Here is an 18,703-nt window from a genome sequence, read left to right as displayed (position 1 = left end):
CTAATTTTTGTTACCCACAGACTTCCATTACATATTGATGTGCACCATTACTTATGAACAGTTACATGGGACATGATATATGTCAATCATTCTCTATGTAGTTATTAGTGGTAGACATGGCAGTGTTAGGTTTACTTTTGGTCTTAATCTTAAGGATATTTTCCAACCTAAATGATCCTGTAAAGCTATGATAAGTTTTATCATAAAATCTATGATTTACTTTACTGTCTGGAAATTCCACCACAAACATTGGGCTGAAATATAAACTGAGTCCTTTCAGGAGACTGTATTCTATGCAATTACTATCGTACTGCTTTTGTTTTCCTTCACCACAGACATACATACTGAGTAGGCTGAGTAGCTTGTTTTATCTCACAGTATTTTGTTTCATATGTCCCGTGCCCACTGTTTTCATTACCCATTCAAAAAGTTCTTATGCTTGCCAGTATTCTCAGCACATCTCTGGTATGGTAAAACAATTCAAACTCTTCTACCCATCTGCTGTTTGCAGATCTTATAATTGCCATTTAAGCCTAAAGACCAAACACAGTCAGTATGCAATCAGATTTGATGCTTAAGATTGTCTGTCATTAATATAAAGAATGCCAAAATTAAAGGCGCAACAAACATGAAGGGGAAATTTTACTTATCTGCACTTATGATTCAGGAAGATAAGAAATGAGATGAAAACAAATGCAAATGTTTCTATCCAAAGAAAATTAATTGTAGATCAAGAGAGAAAAATATTTGACTTTTACTGAAAGAAGAAATCTTAGGTGACAATGTCAAGAATAGAGAATATCTTAAAGTATTATTTCTTTTCAGACATTATTCAATTTTCAAAAAAATTATAGTCCTACTTCTATAGGTTTTAAAACCTACAGAAGGATGGATCCAACCACATTCTTTTCTTTTGAAAAGATGTGGTCAATGATGTTTGATACCAAACAAAAAGGTATTTTACTTTTTATACCTCTTCCACTAAATGTCCATGAAAGTCTTTCACAGTCTTTCAAAGTTACTAGTTTGGTAATGGTGTTGAAATTTAAGAAATACTTTAATGTATAAACTCATACCAAATTATTTTTAATATTGTAAAGAAAAAAGATTAAACTAAGTTTATAATTCAGCATCCAAATAAAACAGTGGTCTAGATGTTGTCTCGTCATTTCAACTGTATAAGCACTTCCTTATTCCAGAATATCTTTGATTTAAAATATGGCCCTGACCACCAAAACATCAATAGCATTTTTGCTTTTTCTAGAGTATTTGACATACCTTTGGAAGTTCATGTTTTTTAATATAGTCTTGTTACAAAGCAAAAACTCTTAATTCTTTAGAGGCAAATCTGTTTCAATAAAATTTGTCAGGGAATGACTGTGGCTTGAAGGACAAGAAACAGCAATTTGTCAGTATTACATTGAAAAACTTTGGAGAGAAAGGGAAAAATCAAAGTCCAAAAAGGACCCTTTAGTTATTTGTTTTTCAGACACAAAGAAGCATTTTGCAATCCAAAAACGTTGTAGAAATAGGGAAGGGAGTTGATTATTTTGTCATTCAGAAATGTCATGGTATAATTTATTTTTTGTTATTACAAAAGAAAGTAATGTTTTTGGAGTTCATTAGTGAATCTAGCCTTCATTTGACAGAAAGAAAGAAAAAAAAATTGTGTATATAGCAATAGAAATGAGAAGAACCCAGCAGTTTCCTTAAACTAAGAATACATTTAAATAACTTATTGAGAATTTTATTAAGAAATACATACTTGCAATTTGTCACAGAAATGTTACCTACAATGACAACAAGACATACCCCTCTCCACAGCAAGCTTCATTTCACCATCAAAGAATAACAATGCCTGCAAGGTATGAACAGAACATTCCTTCCATTTTTCAGCTCTGTCACACTTTTATGTTTTGTTCATAATGGCAACTGTCTTGCTTGATGTATCATATAGATGTTCTCACCTGCTTGCTGTCATCCAGCTGCTAAATTAGAAGACCGAATATGTATAATTCTTCTAAAATTGCATTATAATGGCATATTTTATTACACATCCCGCTAGACCCTGATTGTTTTGTGCAGTTGGCTTTTTGTTACACTACTTGGGTTTTGATATCTCTTGCCAAATTCCTCAATGCAAATGTTAAAAAGTGAAAGCAATGGGAAAAGTTTTTAAGTATAGAGGGGTAAAGGAATGGTAGCATTTCATTCTTCATTCCTCATTAAAACACAAGACCAATTTGCATTAACATATGAAGGTTTTTCTATATAGATGTTTTTGATGTCTGAATAAATGACAGGAATAGTCTGCATTACATATGTGGGAAAACAAACATTTCAGGTTTTATTTCCTTATAGGGATTTTTTCTGCTTTACAGTAATTAATTGTCTACTTTGGTGCCATGAAAATATATTGTGTTAGTAACTTTGGTTTTTGATGTGGTTTAACTCCAGCCAGCAACCAAGCACTGTGCAGCTGTTCACTCACTCCCCCACCAGTGGGATTAGAGAGAAAGGAAATGTGAAATCTAGAAAATTTATGGGTTGAGATAAAGACAGTTTAATAGATAAATAAAAAGCTGCCCATGTAAGCAAAGTAAAACAAGGAATAAATTCAGTGCTTCCTATGAGCAGACAGGTGTTCAGCCACCTCCAAGAGAGCATGAACCTATTATACATAACTGCAACTTGGGAAGACAGATGTTACCACTCCAACCCTCCCCCCTTCTTGTTCCCCCACTTTATATACTGAGCATGATGTCATAAGGTCTGGAATATCCTTTTGGTCAGTTGGGATCAGCTGTCATGGCTGTCTCTCCTCCCAGTCTGACATGTATCTCCAACTTCCATGCCAGCATGGCAGTATGAAAAACAGACAAAACCTTGGCTCCATGTAAGTCCTGCCCAGCAATAATTAAAACATCTTTATATTATTATCACTGTGTTCAGCACAAATTCAATACATGGACCTTTTCTAGTCACTATGAAAGAAATTAACTCTACCCCAGACAAGACGAGTACAGTGATAGTTAGCTTTTTAAAGGTTTCTGCTAAAGCCATTACCTCTTTTACCCACCTGTTTTTTCAACTCCAGTTCTAGTCATTGTAAGAGGAAGCTAAAATATTTCATGTGTACAGCATCAATTTAAAAACAATCCTTATAAAAACCAATCACTAGGGTTTTTAAATTATTATTATTTGTAATAATAGTAGCTGATTTAATTGTTTGCTTGCTTGTTTTATGTCATTTGTTTTAAATCCTATAGAGTTTCTCAAAATGCTAACTTGATGTACAGTTTTCAGCTGGCATACAGATAAATTCCTTCACAGTTGTTGGTAGGCTGCTGTGGTTTGGATTGTTGATGAAAATGGTGTTGACAAGACAGTGGTGTGTTATTGGTTGCTGAACATTGCTTGCACAAGGTCAAGGTTTGTCTGCTTCTCATATGGCCCCACCAGTGAGTAGGCTGAGAGTTCACAAGGAGATGAAAGGGGACACAGACAAGAAAGCAGACCCCCAGCTGCCTAGAGGGACTCCCAGACCATAGGAGATTCTGCTCAGTAATAACAGCTGCAGGAAAAAATAAGAAAGGGGGCATGCTCAGAGTTGTGGTGTTTATATTCCTAAGCAATCATGATGCATGATGGAGACTGAATTAGTGTATTAATTCCTTGGGAGTTTCTCTATTTGTAAACACAGCTTTTTCTTTACATTTTAGACTGTCTCTGAATCCTATTTTGCTATCTTTCTCTCTCCTCAATTTATCATGAAGTTATGATGTAATTAATGTATTTTCTCTTCCACAACTTTAATCCATTTAAAAATGTCCTAATTTAACTCTCTTCTGTGTCCCACTAAATACATTTCTTGAAATTTAATACTGGGGCTTCTTCAACTTTTTAACCTTTATAGTATTCTCTGTAATATTTTCACACTAAAAAATCAGAGAAAATTGGCATCTGAAATCCAGATGTATGTCTAGATCTTCACTTATCTGGAACTGTTTTCTGTCATATAATAGCTTTTTAATTTAAAATTCTGGGTGACTGACAAGGTCTTTTCATGCTTTACTCACGTTTTTTTTTGGATTTGCCTTGCCAGTACTAGTACTATTATTGACAGACTACCTGTAAGCTAAACAAATATCCAGGAAAAATATTCCAGGTTTTTTTATTAGCTCTTCATTTTTTAACTTTTTTCTATTATTTTAGCAGTAAAAGATAGCTTTACAAAAAAATCCATCATACAATACTTACTGTGAAAAAGTGGAGCACTTGCTTCCCTTGGCCCTTATAATACTTTCTTAGCTATCCTGAAGTCTTCAGAACTAAATATCATTTATATAGTTCAGCAAATTTATTCCCTAATACTTGTAATTCTTTGAAACTTGTCATGCTGAATGGCTGCTGTGATTTGTAAAGAGAAATTCTCCAATGGAAATTCTGCTAGTTAAGAAAACATTGTATAAAAGATCTTAGATTTAAACCTAGAGAAGTATTTTGGGCAAAAGCATGAAATAAAATAGCATGAAATAAAACAAATTCCAGAAGGCTGTTATTTTTGAATAGAAAATGACAATGAAAAAGGTGTGTTTAAGCTTAAATTTAAAATATTAATTTGCTTAACATGTAGAAGTATTAAATTATGCCATAAGGTGATATCATTCAGTGATAAAAGTGTGATAAGGGTGATAAAACACTTTTTTATTAATTACTATTTAACGAAGGCTGAAAAATATAACCCCACCCTTGCAAAAAAAAAAAAAGCCCAAGTAAACTTTGGTACTTCACTGAAATTTGAGATTAATAGAAATATAAGTTACTTTTTTTGTTTTATCCAGGATATACATGCCAACAATAAATTTCATTTCATCCCCCAACCTTCTTCTGAACATTGTTAACATAATCACCTGTAAATGCAAACATAGATGTACCTTTTCAGCTTGTTATCAAATCAGCATCATCCTGAAATGCCACAGGTACGCTCAAACTCAATGTTTACCTCGCTAGGTTACTCCCCTCCTTTCTTCCAAGGCAAGCTCTCTTCAGCTTCATCACATCATAGCCCTGTGTCATCCGTTCCTTGACAAGAAGGTTACCTATTAGCTGATTTATACTTGAAACAAATTAATGTTTAAAATATTTGACATGGATGGAGCAATGCAGGAGCTATTTCTGTCACTTGAAAACAGGTAGGCCTATCATAAGCAATAAGTTAAGCCTATCATATTAAATAATGTTTTCCTATTTAACCTCTGGATAGCATTTTTTCCCCCATACACATGAACCCTAAATTAGATATGTAGATCAAGCAAGGAGTTTGCTGGTTTACTTTTGTTTACCTCTATTCTCAGGGTAGCAGACTCATTCTGGCAAACTCGGGTTCAAACTACATCCTTGTCTGAAATTTAATTGCACAAAATTGGCCACAAAAATGCATCTCTTCAAAGTGCCCATCATAGATGTACACATCTCTCCTCTCTAAAAGTACGTATTGTTTCTAACAAGCAGAAAATTGTTTTGTGGTTGAAATAGTGTTAGTTTTTCCAGCCTTATGACTGACTGACAGATTACAGTAACATAATCAGTATGTGGATATTTTCTGAGCTCCGTTTCCATCAGAAATCCTGTCATACAAGGAGTAATTGAGAGCAAATGTTACACTACTGTTGAGGTTTTCCAGGACCGAACTTATTTCAGTTTGTTTAGTACCCAGAAGAGGCCATTGGCTCACTGATAATTGAAATACCAGTGATCCTCATCTGTTTGCCAATCTGCAAACTAAACAGAAGCTTAACCTACTTCTGTTATGCCAGTCTGCTGATGTTTTTCCAGCAATGCAAACCATGATATGAACTGGCTGTGATTCCCTCCCTGGAAAGAGGTTGAGCCAAACATCACTTTCTGCTTCTGGCAGCAAAACAGGATTTCAATACACTTAGCTTCAGAAAAGGCTAGAAAAAAATGAACAAAAACCAAAATCCTCAGATCTCAGCAGCATGTTACCAAAATAAAATGTATATTTAATAAAAATTAAAATGTGTTTGTCCATCAATGCATATGACTCAACACATCCCTCTCCCAGGCGCAGATGGAACCAACATCCTAAAATTTTGGGATGAATATATGCTTTCTGTTATCCCTCCAGGATATATTATTACCCTTTAAAGGACACAGTTTTCTGTCCTGATGGTGCCAGACCATTATCATTATCAGAAAACCGAGCAACAGAATTCCTCTAGGCAATGATTCTGTACATAGTTTTCCAGGGCTGAAGGAAAATGCACTTGTTTTGAAAACTGGTGGCAATCCAATGTTGCATATTCTTATTCCTGAATAACCACAGTTTCTGAATGCAGCACTTGACTCTTGACTCAAGTTCAACTACTTCACACAGATGAAAAGCTTGTTTTGTCATCCCTGTGGCCATGTTATCAATATGTATGTTGCACATAATGTGAACATTCCAACATATACGTTCACTTTATCTGTATTTACGACCAGTCTGCTTATCTTAGGCTGTAAAGAATAAATCTTCAAAGATTATTTACTCTCCTTTTGTGTTATGTATTAAAAAAAAAAAAAAAAAGGAAGAAAAGGAAAGGGGGAAGTCCAGTTTCAAGTGTGCTCCCTTGTGTCACACTGAGTAACACTTGTGTTTGATTTTAGACAAACCAACATTTACTTCTGTGCTTCAGATATCTATCTGTAAACTGGCAATTGCATCACACTTCAGCTGTGGGAGATGAGTTGCAGTACACAATTTAGGGATTAGTCTCTTAGAAGAAATACCAATATAAAGTCATTAATCCTAAAGGTTGGGCCAAAATACATCTGAATCAAGTTTTTACCTTTAGATACAGGTGCTATAAAACAATTGTCTGCATGTCAACAAACTATGCTGAGACAGAAAAGCAAGTTTATCCACTCACAGACATAATTCCATTATTCTTTTATCTCCACAGCTTAGACCTTGCTAAATTAGTCCCGTAACAACAACTTTCATTTCCGTTAGATAATTAGATTTCATTTTTTATAACATTATTAATTATAATCTAAGCTGTAGCTTAGACAACTCCCTAGATCCACTAGCTGGTTGTGCTGATCAGGTATTGACTGAAACAGCTCAGAGCAGATTGGCTCAGAATAGGGCTGAAGAATAATATTTAAACTAATATTTAATAATATTTAATAAATATTAAATATTATGATAAAATATGTGGTTAACCTGGCCATAATGGAGAAGGAATATTGGCTTGCAGAACCATTACCTAAAGAGGGATTTTTCCAAACCTATTTAGTCACTGCCCTTTCAAAACATTTTGTCAATGGATATATGGATTGAGTTAGTCTTTCTTGAGTATAGGCATCAAATTAACATAGAAGTGGGATAATGGGCTGTGATACATACAAAGTGACAGACATGTTGCTCTTGAGGTAGGTAATAAATAAATGTTAATAATTTGGTCCTTAGATCAAATTTGACATTTTTATATTTGTATACTATGTGTTTACAAGTACCACAGCAGATAAACCCCTTTCCATGAAAAACAGGGACAAATAGAAATATTTTGCAGACTGTCAGTTAGCCAACTCCTCCAACACAGTCTGAAATATAAACACTATACATTTTGAATTAATTTTCAATATATCCAAATATCTGCTGTATCCAAACATTCCGTTCTTTCATAAAGCAGGTGGTGGGTTTATTAGCTTTTATTTCAATAATTATAATCATATACACTGTAGAATTTTATAATTAATAAACATTTGGGCTTTTTTATTATATATTTATATTTTATTGTAGCCTTACCCAAAATAAAATTAATATATATTGAGAATGTATATTGAAAATCTTTTAAAATATTTAGTGGATTTGAATTTACTAGTTATCTGGGTTTGGTAGTCATATTTTTCCAAAATAGCTTATTTTCTAGGAGCTCAGCTTGTTCCTGAAATATCTCAAATCCCACTATTTTTACACTAGTGAAGAAGTGAATGAAAATCCACTAAAAATCATGTTGCCTATCTTAAAAAATCCAATTCTTTCAGCAAAATTTGGCATTTATATTATCCTAAACAGAAATTAATTTTTACTTACTGTCTACAAACATGTTAACTGAAATTAAACTTTCTGGGCCAAACCTGCACTAGGTTGAACTACATTTTCAAATAGACCTAGTCAAAATTTCTTTTACGGAGAAGGAAATTAGACAGGTAAGGAACAACAAATGAGCTGAACTTTGTCCTCAAAGAAAATTGGTTTTTCCTTTTCAATTTCATTTCAAAGAGATCTGACAACTGTCGCTTTGAACAAACTTTAACAGCACAATATCCTTTGTGCAAGTTTCCCCCTGTCAGCTTTTCCATTCCAGCAGGAACTTAGAACAAAGTGTACACTGCCCTTTGAGTTGCAAACTTCATCAGTTGAATGAACACTGGTGTGTGCAGTGAAATTGAGGGCATACTCTCTCTGTGAATCTGAACAGTGTACTCTCTCTCAATAAATATAACTTCTCTATCTTTTACAAGAATAAACTAACCATCTGTCCCTTCTCATATTTTCTCTGTTCTCCTGTGTTTACTGAAAATGAAAAGCCATTTGAAAATCCAGTTGTTTAAATCTAGGTGGGTTAGCAAACATTCCTGACTGCAGCATTCTTTCTTTTTCAGAATAAATCAGAACTTACTCATTGTCAATGCTTCTGAAATCTATTTATGGCACAAAAATTTCTTTGGCTTTTATTTTCCTAAGAAAATGCCTAAGGCAATGAAAAATAAAATTTAACCAATTTAATAAAAGCAAAATTTTGGAAAATCCAGAATTCTCTTAAAAGTCATAAAAAATCATCAATTCAAGAGGTAAATCACATTCCTGACACAAAATTATGTCATCCATACGTGACTGGAATCAGTGCTGTTGCATAATATTAGAAGCAGCACTCTTTCTCAGGAAGTACTTATGAACTACCAAGTTTGAGAACACTGTCTGTAACCTTCAAGTGCGGTCTACACACCATGACATGTTTCAGTGAGACATGGGAAGCAATTCTCCAGTATGTCTTCCAGCTTTTCTTTCTATACTAATCTCACATAATAGAAGAAGGATGTTGATTGAAAAGCTTAATTAGTAAAACAGAACCATAAAAGAAATACTGTTTAAATTATCAGACCCTGAGTGGATCTGAATTCATGAGAGCTCTCCAAACAAATAAAATACAACAGAACATTGCATTAAAATAAGACTTGGATATTTGGGTGCCTTCAGCTCTTTCAAACACAATTTACGACGCTCATCAGCTCACTAATTTCGATCACTGAAAGAGGTTGCCAAGAGTTGTTGTAGAATCTTCATCCTTGGATCTACTTCAGAAGCAGATTTTGTAACTTGGAACTTAAGATTCTGTAAATTTTGTCATAAGTATCTGTACCTGAAATACTAGCCTGTAAAACAGTAGAATATGTATCTGAGAAAATTTGACAGTATTACAGAGAAGCTGTAACATCCAGTAGCATTGCTAAATCATCTCCTGAGCTGCATCCAAAGCAGCGTGGGCAGCAGGGCCAGGGAGGGGATTCTGCCCCTCTGCTCTGCTCTGCTGAGAGCCCACCTGCAGGGCTGCACCAGCTCTGGGGGGCCAGCACAGGAAGGACATGGAGCTGCTGGAGTGACTCCAGAGGAGGCCACCAAGATGATCAGAGGGATGGAGAACCTCTCCTGAGAGAAAAGGCTGAGAGAAATTGTGTTGTTCAGCCTGGAAGAGAGGAGGCTTCAGGGTGATCTAATCGTGGCCATCCAGAACCTAGATGAAACTTGCAGCAAATACAGAGAGATACTGTTTTCATGAGCGTGTAATGAGAGGACAGGGAGAATGGGTTCAAATTGAAAGAATGTGGTTTTAAATTGGATATTAGGAGAAAATTCTTTCCTGTGAGGCTGGTGAAGCAGTAACACAGGTTGCCCAGTAAGGTTGTTAAAAGATCCATCCATGGAGGTGTTCAAGACTAAGTTGGATGGGGATTTGAGCAACCTGGTCTAGTTGAAGATGTCCCTGCACATAGCAGTGGAGTTGGAAGTAGGTAAATTTTCAAGACCCCTTTGAACCCAAACCATTTTATGATTCTACAACTCAAATAACAGTTTTATTTTTCAAATATACAGTAAATAATGGATTTTTCAAGTTGTATTTCTGAGTGGATAGCAAAAAAGTTTAGAAAGCTCACAATATATTCAACTTGTTCTGCATCATAGCTTTTAATGGTATATTAACCAGTTGAACTGTATTTCTTTCCAAAATTTTCATATAGTGCATGAAATTTTCATTTTTCTTCTTACCAAATCTGCAGTTTTTGATTGACACCATTCCTTTCTCAGCTGCAAATCTAGAGGAGCTAAAAAGACAATAGAAGTAGTCACAGCTTTCACATGGATCTAAACCAAGGCTAAGGTTTACTGATCATAACACTAGAATAAATAGGATGGAAGGTTGAAATTTATCACAAAGACATATCTACAAATGGCTGTTATATATATAAAAGGCATGAGTGCTTCATTCAAACCAGAGTAGTGAATACTTCAGAAGGCTTACTGTCCTTTAAGGGCACATATTATGTATGCTATAGGATGTCTTCATGGTCTACCAAACCAGTATGCATTTCAGCTATTAAAAGGAATATTTTATGTATTTATTTGACAAAGCAAAACAGACACCAGGAAGCCATTCCAGACTGTATTCATTCATATGCCATTTTATATGGCCTTTAGACATTGGACTGGAATGGGTCTTTAGGAGCTGTTTTGGTTAATCAGGACATAATGCATTAGGGATAATGACTCATTGATAGAACTCTGTGGTAATATTCTAAAGGAAATGTACTGCCACTGTAGCATATTTTAAATTGACTTTTTACATACTGTACACAGTGTTTTTTACAGCTAGTTCAAGTTTAATTCTAGTTCTAAAGGCTATGCTTTTGACAAGTGAAATTTTTGGAATTTAAAATCACATGTTATATATATCTTTATTGTCTCAAATATGCCTAATATAACTCAAGAACAGTTCAGTTTGAAACCAGTATGTTGTCTTTTGACAATAGATCTATTCCAGTTGCACCTCTTGTCACAGAAGGAAGGATTATTACAAGCAAGTTAATTTTATAAGAGAAATGGTACAGAATAGTATGATCAAACAAATTTCACTGCACTTAAAATATTTGTATATTTTATGTAGGGGTAATAACTTCTCTCATAAATACTATATGTGCTTGATTAATTATCCAGTAAGACTAAGGTGAAATCTGCATATTTGTATAGATGGAAAATATTGAATCCATTCTCATGAATCCCTGAAAGCAGTCAACTTTCCTCATTTGTTCTTGCTGGGGATGAATAGAACAGGGACATTCTCTTAACTTTACTTTTTTTTTCAGGAAATAAACAGCAAAATTGAATATGCCACAAAATCCTTTTAACTTTAGCATCTTCCTAGTCATATATTATATGCTACAACACCCCTTACGTTTTTTCTCCTTCAATTCTTTCCCAAAATAAATATACTTCTACATATGCATAAATATCCCTTTCCAACTGGAAAGTAGTCTCCCTCATGTGGCAAATCTTACTAAAATATTTTGAAACAAACAGGATTGCTCCTTAAAACAGGTTTTTAAGCAAAACAAATCAAAACTAGAAACAGTGACAATCTCAATGACACATTTCTGAATAGCAATATTCTTTATGAAAGAAGATATAGAGTTCTATTAAGCTCATGTTTATAGTGAAATTTCATTTCAAGGTGAACAAAGTGATCATCTAAATAAATGTCACTGTGAACATTTTACTCTCCTGAAGCACTGCACAGTGAAATGAGCCAGCCTTTGATTACATAAATGTCCAAGGCAAAGCACCCATCAACTAAAAAAAACCCCATAACATCAAACTGAAGGATAAATGCTTTGTGCTAGGCTTGTTTGGGATTGGTTGGTTTTTGGGTTATTTTGAGGGAGAGGGTGGTGATGTCAATGTAGTTGCTTAATTTTCCATTTCACTCATTCTTCTTTTGTTCCAGACTATTCCAGATCCTACTCTGAGAGGGTGTTTTTTCTCTTCCACAAGTGCAAAACTAAGGCTTTGAGCACTCAGTTGCTATGGAAACAAAAAAGACAGAAATAGTTTATGTATTTCAAAAGCTGTCAGCCTATATGCTGTGGATTTTGATAACTAAACCTAAACATGAACCATCTTTTCTAAAAACCATTGTGACATTTATTATCATGCATGACTGTTGCTAGGGAAAATAAGGCACCATTTTGTTTAGCTTTTTGCCCATCACTTAACATTTGGGATTTCAGAATTAATTTTTGTTCATCATCAGTATTTAGCAAACAAGAATGGGAGCAAACATACAGTGAGCTGGCAAACACTGCAGATTTCTCCATGGTAAAAATACAGCAAATTGCAACACAACCATTCAAGAAAAGACACATTGAGAAAGGCATCTTTTAATACTTAAAAATATATGCTCAGCTTCCTTAAAATTTTAAGAATTAAGAGATACTGTCTTTTCTTCAAGATGTAGCAACAAAATAATTTCTATGTGCCTTCCTAAGCCTCAGAGTTACTTCTACACAAAACCTGGATATTCCCTGAACTGAAAAATCCTTCTCTTGGGATTTTTTAACAGACACTAAAAGTGTCCATTCTATTGCTGTTCTTCAGGAAATTCTGATATTCCCAAAACTTAGGTTTCCGTAACAAAGTCTTTTTATCAGAATGTAATGATCTAGTTAAAGGAATCAAGACCATTAGACAATACTAACTTTCTCAATATTGGATCAAGATGAAGAAGGCCTGAAAGCAGTAAAAAATTAATTTCCAAAAAAAATACCACAGAGAGACTCAGTTTGGAAAATAGCTAAAAAGATATCACTCATAAAGCATTTTCTTTTTTCTACAGGAGGAGAGAATGAAATTACATCAGATTTTTCTAAATTTGGTGCTTTTGCACACAATCTTTTTATTTTATATCTACAGTTTCTAAGACCACAAAAACCCCTGTGATTCTCAAGATAATGATAGAAAGTATAGTGGTAGCTGCTCTTCAAAAAAAATATTCTGGAGTCGCTGATGGCATGTTCCCTTTCATTGCATCAAATGTACAATAAAATGGGCATTTCACAATACAAACAGGAATGTCAGGACTGTTTATAAAACAATTTCATTCACTTTTCATTTCGAAGGAAAATTGAGACATTAAGATGATTAAACAGAACAATTTTTAATTTTCTCATATTTAAATGTGTTCAGTCCTGAAAACTCATTCTAAACCTTAAAAAAAGTTCATCCTGAAGCATACAGAATTTTAATTTATGCTAATTATATATTATTTAAATAACAGTAATGCAGAAAGGGAGTATTCTGCAAAAGTCTAAAGAATTTAGTAGTCTAAACCATGTAGAGACATCATTGACACAGTAATAATTTTTAAAGACATTTTATTTTGAGGGATATAAGGGCACAAACTCAGTGTGGAACATCTTGTTCATGAAAGTGTTAGAATACCAAACTGGCAATCTGGGTTATTATAATGAGCACCATGGTGATTGCTATATCTTTCTTCAAATAGTATTAGGGCATGATATATAAATTTTCTGATTGAGGAAAATTATTGAAACACCATCACACACTAGTTCACTGGGCACTCCTGTAATTAATCTACCATGCCATCAGTCAGGGCTGAAGCCTTGGTTGCACTGGAGTAGATTAGATAAATCAAATTTTATCACCTTAGATGAGACCAGAACTGTATCCACAAGCTCAGCCATTTTCTCTGTCACATGATCTTAGGCAAATTAAAATTGCTACACATTAAATAATAACTCCAATCCCCCACCTCTTTGCCCAGAGTCACAGGGAGATTTTCAAGGTCATATTGTTAAAAATTCTTGATTACTGGGCATTTTATATGCAATCACATCTAGAAATCACGAAGAACTAAGAGGCTCTAAGAGGAAACTGGCTTGTTTATATGCAGTAAATTCTACAGTTTTCAGTAGAATACAGGATACAGACTCAGTATACTTAAAAATATATGTCAAAAAAAAAGAAAATTCAAGAACTGGATTTTGGGCTCCCAACTAAATTGAAGGAAAAAAAATTCTTCAAAACATACCCATATTCAGGTTTAAAAGGTACACAAGGTGCACAGAAAGGGAAGACCAATCTATTTATACAGATTAATTCCTCCCTCAACAACACTGAGTTTTCCTCATGTATTTCATTCCTCAGGCAAGACAGTGTTACAAAAGACCTGTGAAAAATAAAGCATCCTGAAGACAATAAGGGGTGAGGCAGATGAGTTCTTATAAGGACTGATAGAGCTAATAGCTAGATTAATTTAGCAAAACCAAGTGAACAAAGAACTAGAGAGTGAGCTGTCTTTCAAAATCAGATTTATCAGAAAGAATATCCTTATCATTCTGTTCCAGTCCTACGAATAATCATGAGGGAGTGAAAACAAAAACTAATCAGGGCACTGTGGCGTGTTACTCACAAGCTCATAACTGGCAGTAAAATTGAAAGGTTTCTGTCTGCTGTGGTGAATAATTTCTACACCGAGGCCCAGAACAGACAAAGCTCATCATTTGTAACATCTGCCTCAAAAAAAACCCTGAACCAAAATAAGCTAGTTAGAAAGTTACATTTCCTCCTTTTACTCTGTGAAATTTAGCTTTAAAGAGCCTGCGGGGATTCTATATTTTGCAAAATTTTTCAAAAACAGATAAAATGTGTAAACTAGAACATAAAATGAAATTTGTGCATCTGGTCTAATTCTAGAAAAATGTAATCTTGAGATAGTATAGCATGTAACATATATGCATGCATACATACATATACATATAGGTGCTAACTGGAAATTAGGCCTTTCAATTTGTGCCAGTTGATTATTTTTGTTGAACACAGAAATATCATATAGAAATTTATTAAATTAAAAAAAAACACACAAATGATAATCCAGATGTAACCTAATAAAAAAGGCTCAGGTAGGCTTGGAATTTGAGTTATCAGATAAGGTATGCAGCAGGAACTCCTTTTTCACTTCTCAGATAATGATTATGCTGTTTTTGCAAAACTAACCAGCCATATATAATCATATAGCTGAAAATATTTTTTAAAGTTATTATATCTATAATAGTAAGAGGCAGTTGAACCAGTCTGCAAGGTGAAGTTATTCTACAAATCTTTCCTCTTATTCTGCTACAATATAGAAAGGGCTCAAGCATATTACTAGCACCTGCAGATGGCACTGACAATATTAATGATATTTAGGTTTCAGCCATGATTAGGCCTTTCAGATGAAATCTGGAGAGACAGATCACCGGCTTGACTTTTGTGGAGGTGTGTTACAAACTGTTTACAGGGCTGATGAACAGCTTCTGCAGCAGTGCCAAGAGCTGCTGCTTTGTCCCCTGCATGGACGTCTGATAAGAATAGTGAGAGGTCACTCAGAGACATAACACAGTGATGAGACCCTTGTCTAAACCACCTCTACCTCTTCTTTTATCTTAAGTAGCGTTAGTCACTAAACTATTTCAATAAGTAAAGCAATAAACTTCCTCAGAACTTCAACTCTGGGCTTCCACTGTGATTACTAAAACTCAGCACCACCACCTGCTGTCTTGTATTGCTGTGCCAAGCAGCAGCTGAACACCCTTCTGCAGGTAAGCATAACTTACCTTGTTAAAGGCCAGGAGAGCCAGCCGATGGAAGAGCAGTGAGCTAAATGGCTGATGACCTGACCTGTACGAGATACCAAAAAATACAAATATTAATACAAAAGGCTTTATCTTCTTGTATAGGACATTTTAGAGGCTTTATGTAATAGTAAATAATATTACAGAATAACAGAATCACTTAGGTTGAAAAGACCTCTAAGGTCAATGAGTCCAACCTTTGAATGATTACCAACATGGCACTGAGTGCCACATCTAATTGTTTATTGAACACCTCCAGGAATGGTTGGCTCCACCACCTCCACAGAATCACAGCATAATTTTGGATTTAGAGCCGTTCTGTTATCAACATACAAGCCATTTGCTAATTTAAGTATTCTGTTCTATCTGACACAACAATGTAATCTTACATTTTGGGAATTATCTAAGTAGCAAAGAATAATATGGGAAAATATAAAGGAATCTGCTGCTTTTAGTAACAGTTCTGAGTTTCCACTGTCTATAATATGACTGTAGGATCAGTGCTGTCTTACACTAAATTGGTGCATTGGGGAATAACTTTGTATTTCAGGAAGAAAATACACTGATTTTTTACTCTTTGACAGTAGTACATTAAGTACCTTCCTTGTAAAATAGTCCTTCTGCATCTTACTCTGGAGATATAAATGTCATTCCTGGGATCATATCTTCCATAATATCATTTATTTACAGAAGTGGTGACTCTCATAAACTCCAGAGAAAACTCAGATGAGACCTCAGTTGTGTATCTACATTCTCTAAAATGGGATTTATAAAAACTAAGCATAGAGGGAGTTTAGTTTAGCACAAGGGGTCATGAGCTTTCTACTCTGTCAAACCAGCTACCAATGACATAGAGGGAAAATATGTGAAAGTCAATGGAATCAGTGAACTTAAATCCCAGTTTACAGGAAACTGCACAAGAATATATCACCATAATACATTTTCTACTTTATATATAATCTCTCTGCTTTTATTTTGGTCTCTGCTTCTTTACTTTTGCTTAAGCATTTTTTCCCTCTATGGTGATTATACAACTGACGTATTTTTTATAAAAAAGTACCATAATACTATGGGGCAAACAGACAAAACTATTTTAGTCTCCTTTGGTATAAAACACCTCTAAGATACTTTCCTTGATCATTCAATTTTTATTGTTTACAATTTCCTTTCTTAAATATGAGGAATCACGTTTCTACATGAGATTACAGATGATGCTTCACTACATTGAATATTATCTTGATCACCTTTCTGGAAAGCTAGTAGCCAAAAAAATAAGCACCATGTAATTCAATTTTCACTTTCTTTTTATTCAAAATAAATGTATTTGAATTTGACCTACTGTCTCAAGGTTATGATTTTCTAATATTCTTCAAATAAATATTTTTAGAGAGAAACTAATGTAGACTTTTGGTTCAGATGTGCCTGAAGTTCATTACTTTCAAAAATAAGTATAATTACTTTTACTTATTAATTTCTGAAATTCAACTTATTTGTCCTGAATGCATTCTTTCCTTGAATGGGTAACTACACTAGCATTTTAATAAATGCAAATGAACTTTGAACAAATATTTTCCTTTTAATCATCTGTAATATGGTTTGGCTGACTTGATTTCTGCTGTTAAGTCAGTAGGTTCTTGGCTAAGGCCAGCATCTCGCCAGGGTGATGATGTAAACTAAACTCAAGGATTGTGTACTGATTGGTCTGCTAGGCTAAAATACTTCTCAAATAATCCCAAAGGGAATTCTCAGTAAAAGGAAAACGAATTTTGAATTCTTCCTCTTCTTTTATTTACCTGCTTCTTATATTTTAAATATAACCCAGTTTGGGTTTTTTTCTGTGCAGTCTATATAAAATCAAATTCTGAAGCAGTATGGCTGTATGAAAACTTGAATAATCATGTAGTGCCAATGTCTTTACACAAGTGCAATCATCAGTCCTAATTGCAGTGCCTCCAGGTATAATTTCTGGTTTACTGGCAGCCAGTGCAAGACATTTGATAAAATCAGGCTTTTACGTGCATGTAATTGAGTTACTCAGAGCCAAGACAAAGGCAAACTTGCCTAAACTCAGGTAAACTTCAGGAACATATGCCTATAATATAGTCAAAAATAACTCCTGCACTCCCAAGTAGCAGTAAACACTTCCTATTTAATCTGGAAAATTTATGGATAAACCCAAAATTATCCCAGTGTGAGCAATGCTACATCATCAGCTAGGATCAGAAAAGCTCATGCAGACTATATGAAAGGGCAGCCAGGTATTAGTTTTTACCCGCTTAGGGGAAGGTGTAGTTTTGTATCTTTTGAGCCGAAAATTAATTTAGACAGTTTTATTACAGTTAACTGGATATATCAAAAAATCTTTCAGCTTGACAGTCTTTTGTATCTAAATATGTTTGAGCTTCACAAATGAGTTCCCGATGTGAGATACCTTTTGAGAGCATCCCTGAAGAGAAAGACTTGGAGGTATTGGTGGATGAAAAGCTGCACATGAGCTGGCAATCTGCACTTGTCCCCCTGAAAGTCAACCATACTGTGGGCTGCATCCAACGCAGTGTGGCCAGCAGGGATTCTGCCCCTCTCATGACGATCCACTGGGACAACTGCATCCAGCTCTGGAGTTCCCAACAAAAGGTTGTGGACCTGAGGGAGCAACTCCAGAGAAGGGCCAAAGAGATGATTGGAGACCTGGAGCACCTCTCCTGTGGAGCCAGGCTTGGAGATTGGGGCTGATAAGCCTGGAGAGCAGAAAGCTTTAGAGAGACATTATAGCAGCCTTTCAGTACCTAAAGTGGCTACAAGAGTTGGAGGGGGACTTTTCACCAGGGTAATGTAGGACAAGGGGGGCAAGGCCTTAAGCTGAAGGAGGGTAGATTTAGATTAGATGTTAGGAAAAAAATCTTTACTGTGAGGGTGGTGAGGTGCTGGAACAGGTTGTCTGGAAAAG

The 18,703-nt window shown here is 34.8% G+C and overlaps 1 protein-coding gene across 16 annotated transcripts in view; it reads right to left on the bottom strand.

The window, feature by feature from the left end:
• The window catches only part of LOC110475258 (uncharacterized), a 43,266-nt gene that overhangs the window by 10,900 nt on the left and 13,663 nt on the right, over positions 1–18,703 (bottom strand). For 2 of the 16 annotated variants that reach the window (XM_085580418.1, XM_085580417.1), the window contains exons 3-5: positions 18,188–18,399; positions 15,739–15,802; positions 5,006–5,085 (exon numbers count right to left, since the gene is read on the bottom strand). In XM_085580418.1, coding sequence (XP_085436544.1) covers positions 5,006–5,085; positions 15,739–15,802; positions 18,188–18,399 — 356 coding nt within the window. Of the gene's footprint in view, positions 1–906; positions 12,149–15,738; positions 15,803–18,187; positions 18,510–18,703 lie in introns of those variants that run through there. The other 14 variants (XR_014955615.1, XR_014955616.1, XR_014955613.1 and 11 more) reach the window with 13 other exon arrangements.

This window comes from Lonchura striata, chromosome 5 (genome assembly GCF_050655825.1).
Source record: "Lonchura striata isolate lonStrDom1 chromosome 5, ASM5065582v1, whole genome shotgun sequence".
Lineage (NCBI taxonomy): Eukaryota > Metazoa > Chordata > Aves > Passeriformes > Estrildidae > Lonchura > Lonchura striata.
This window is presented reverse-complemented; position numbering and strand designations above follow the sequence as displayed.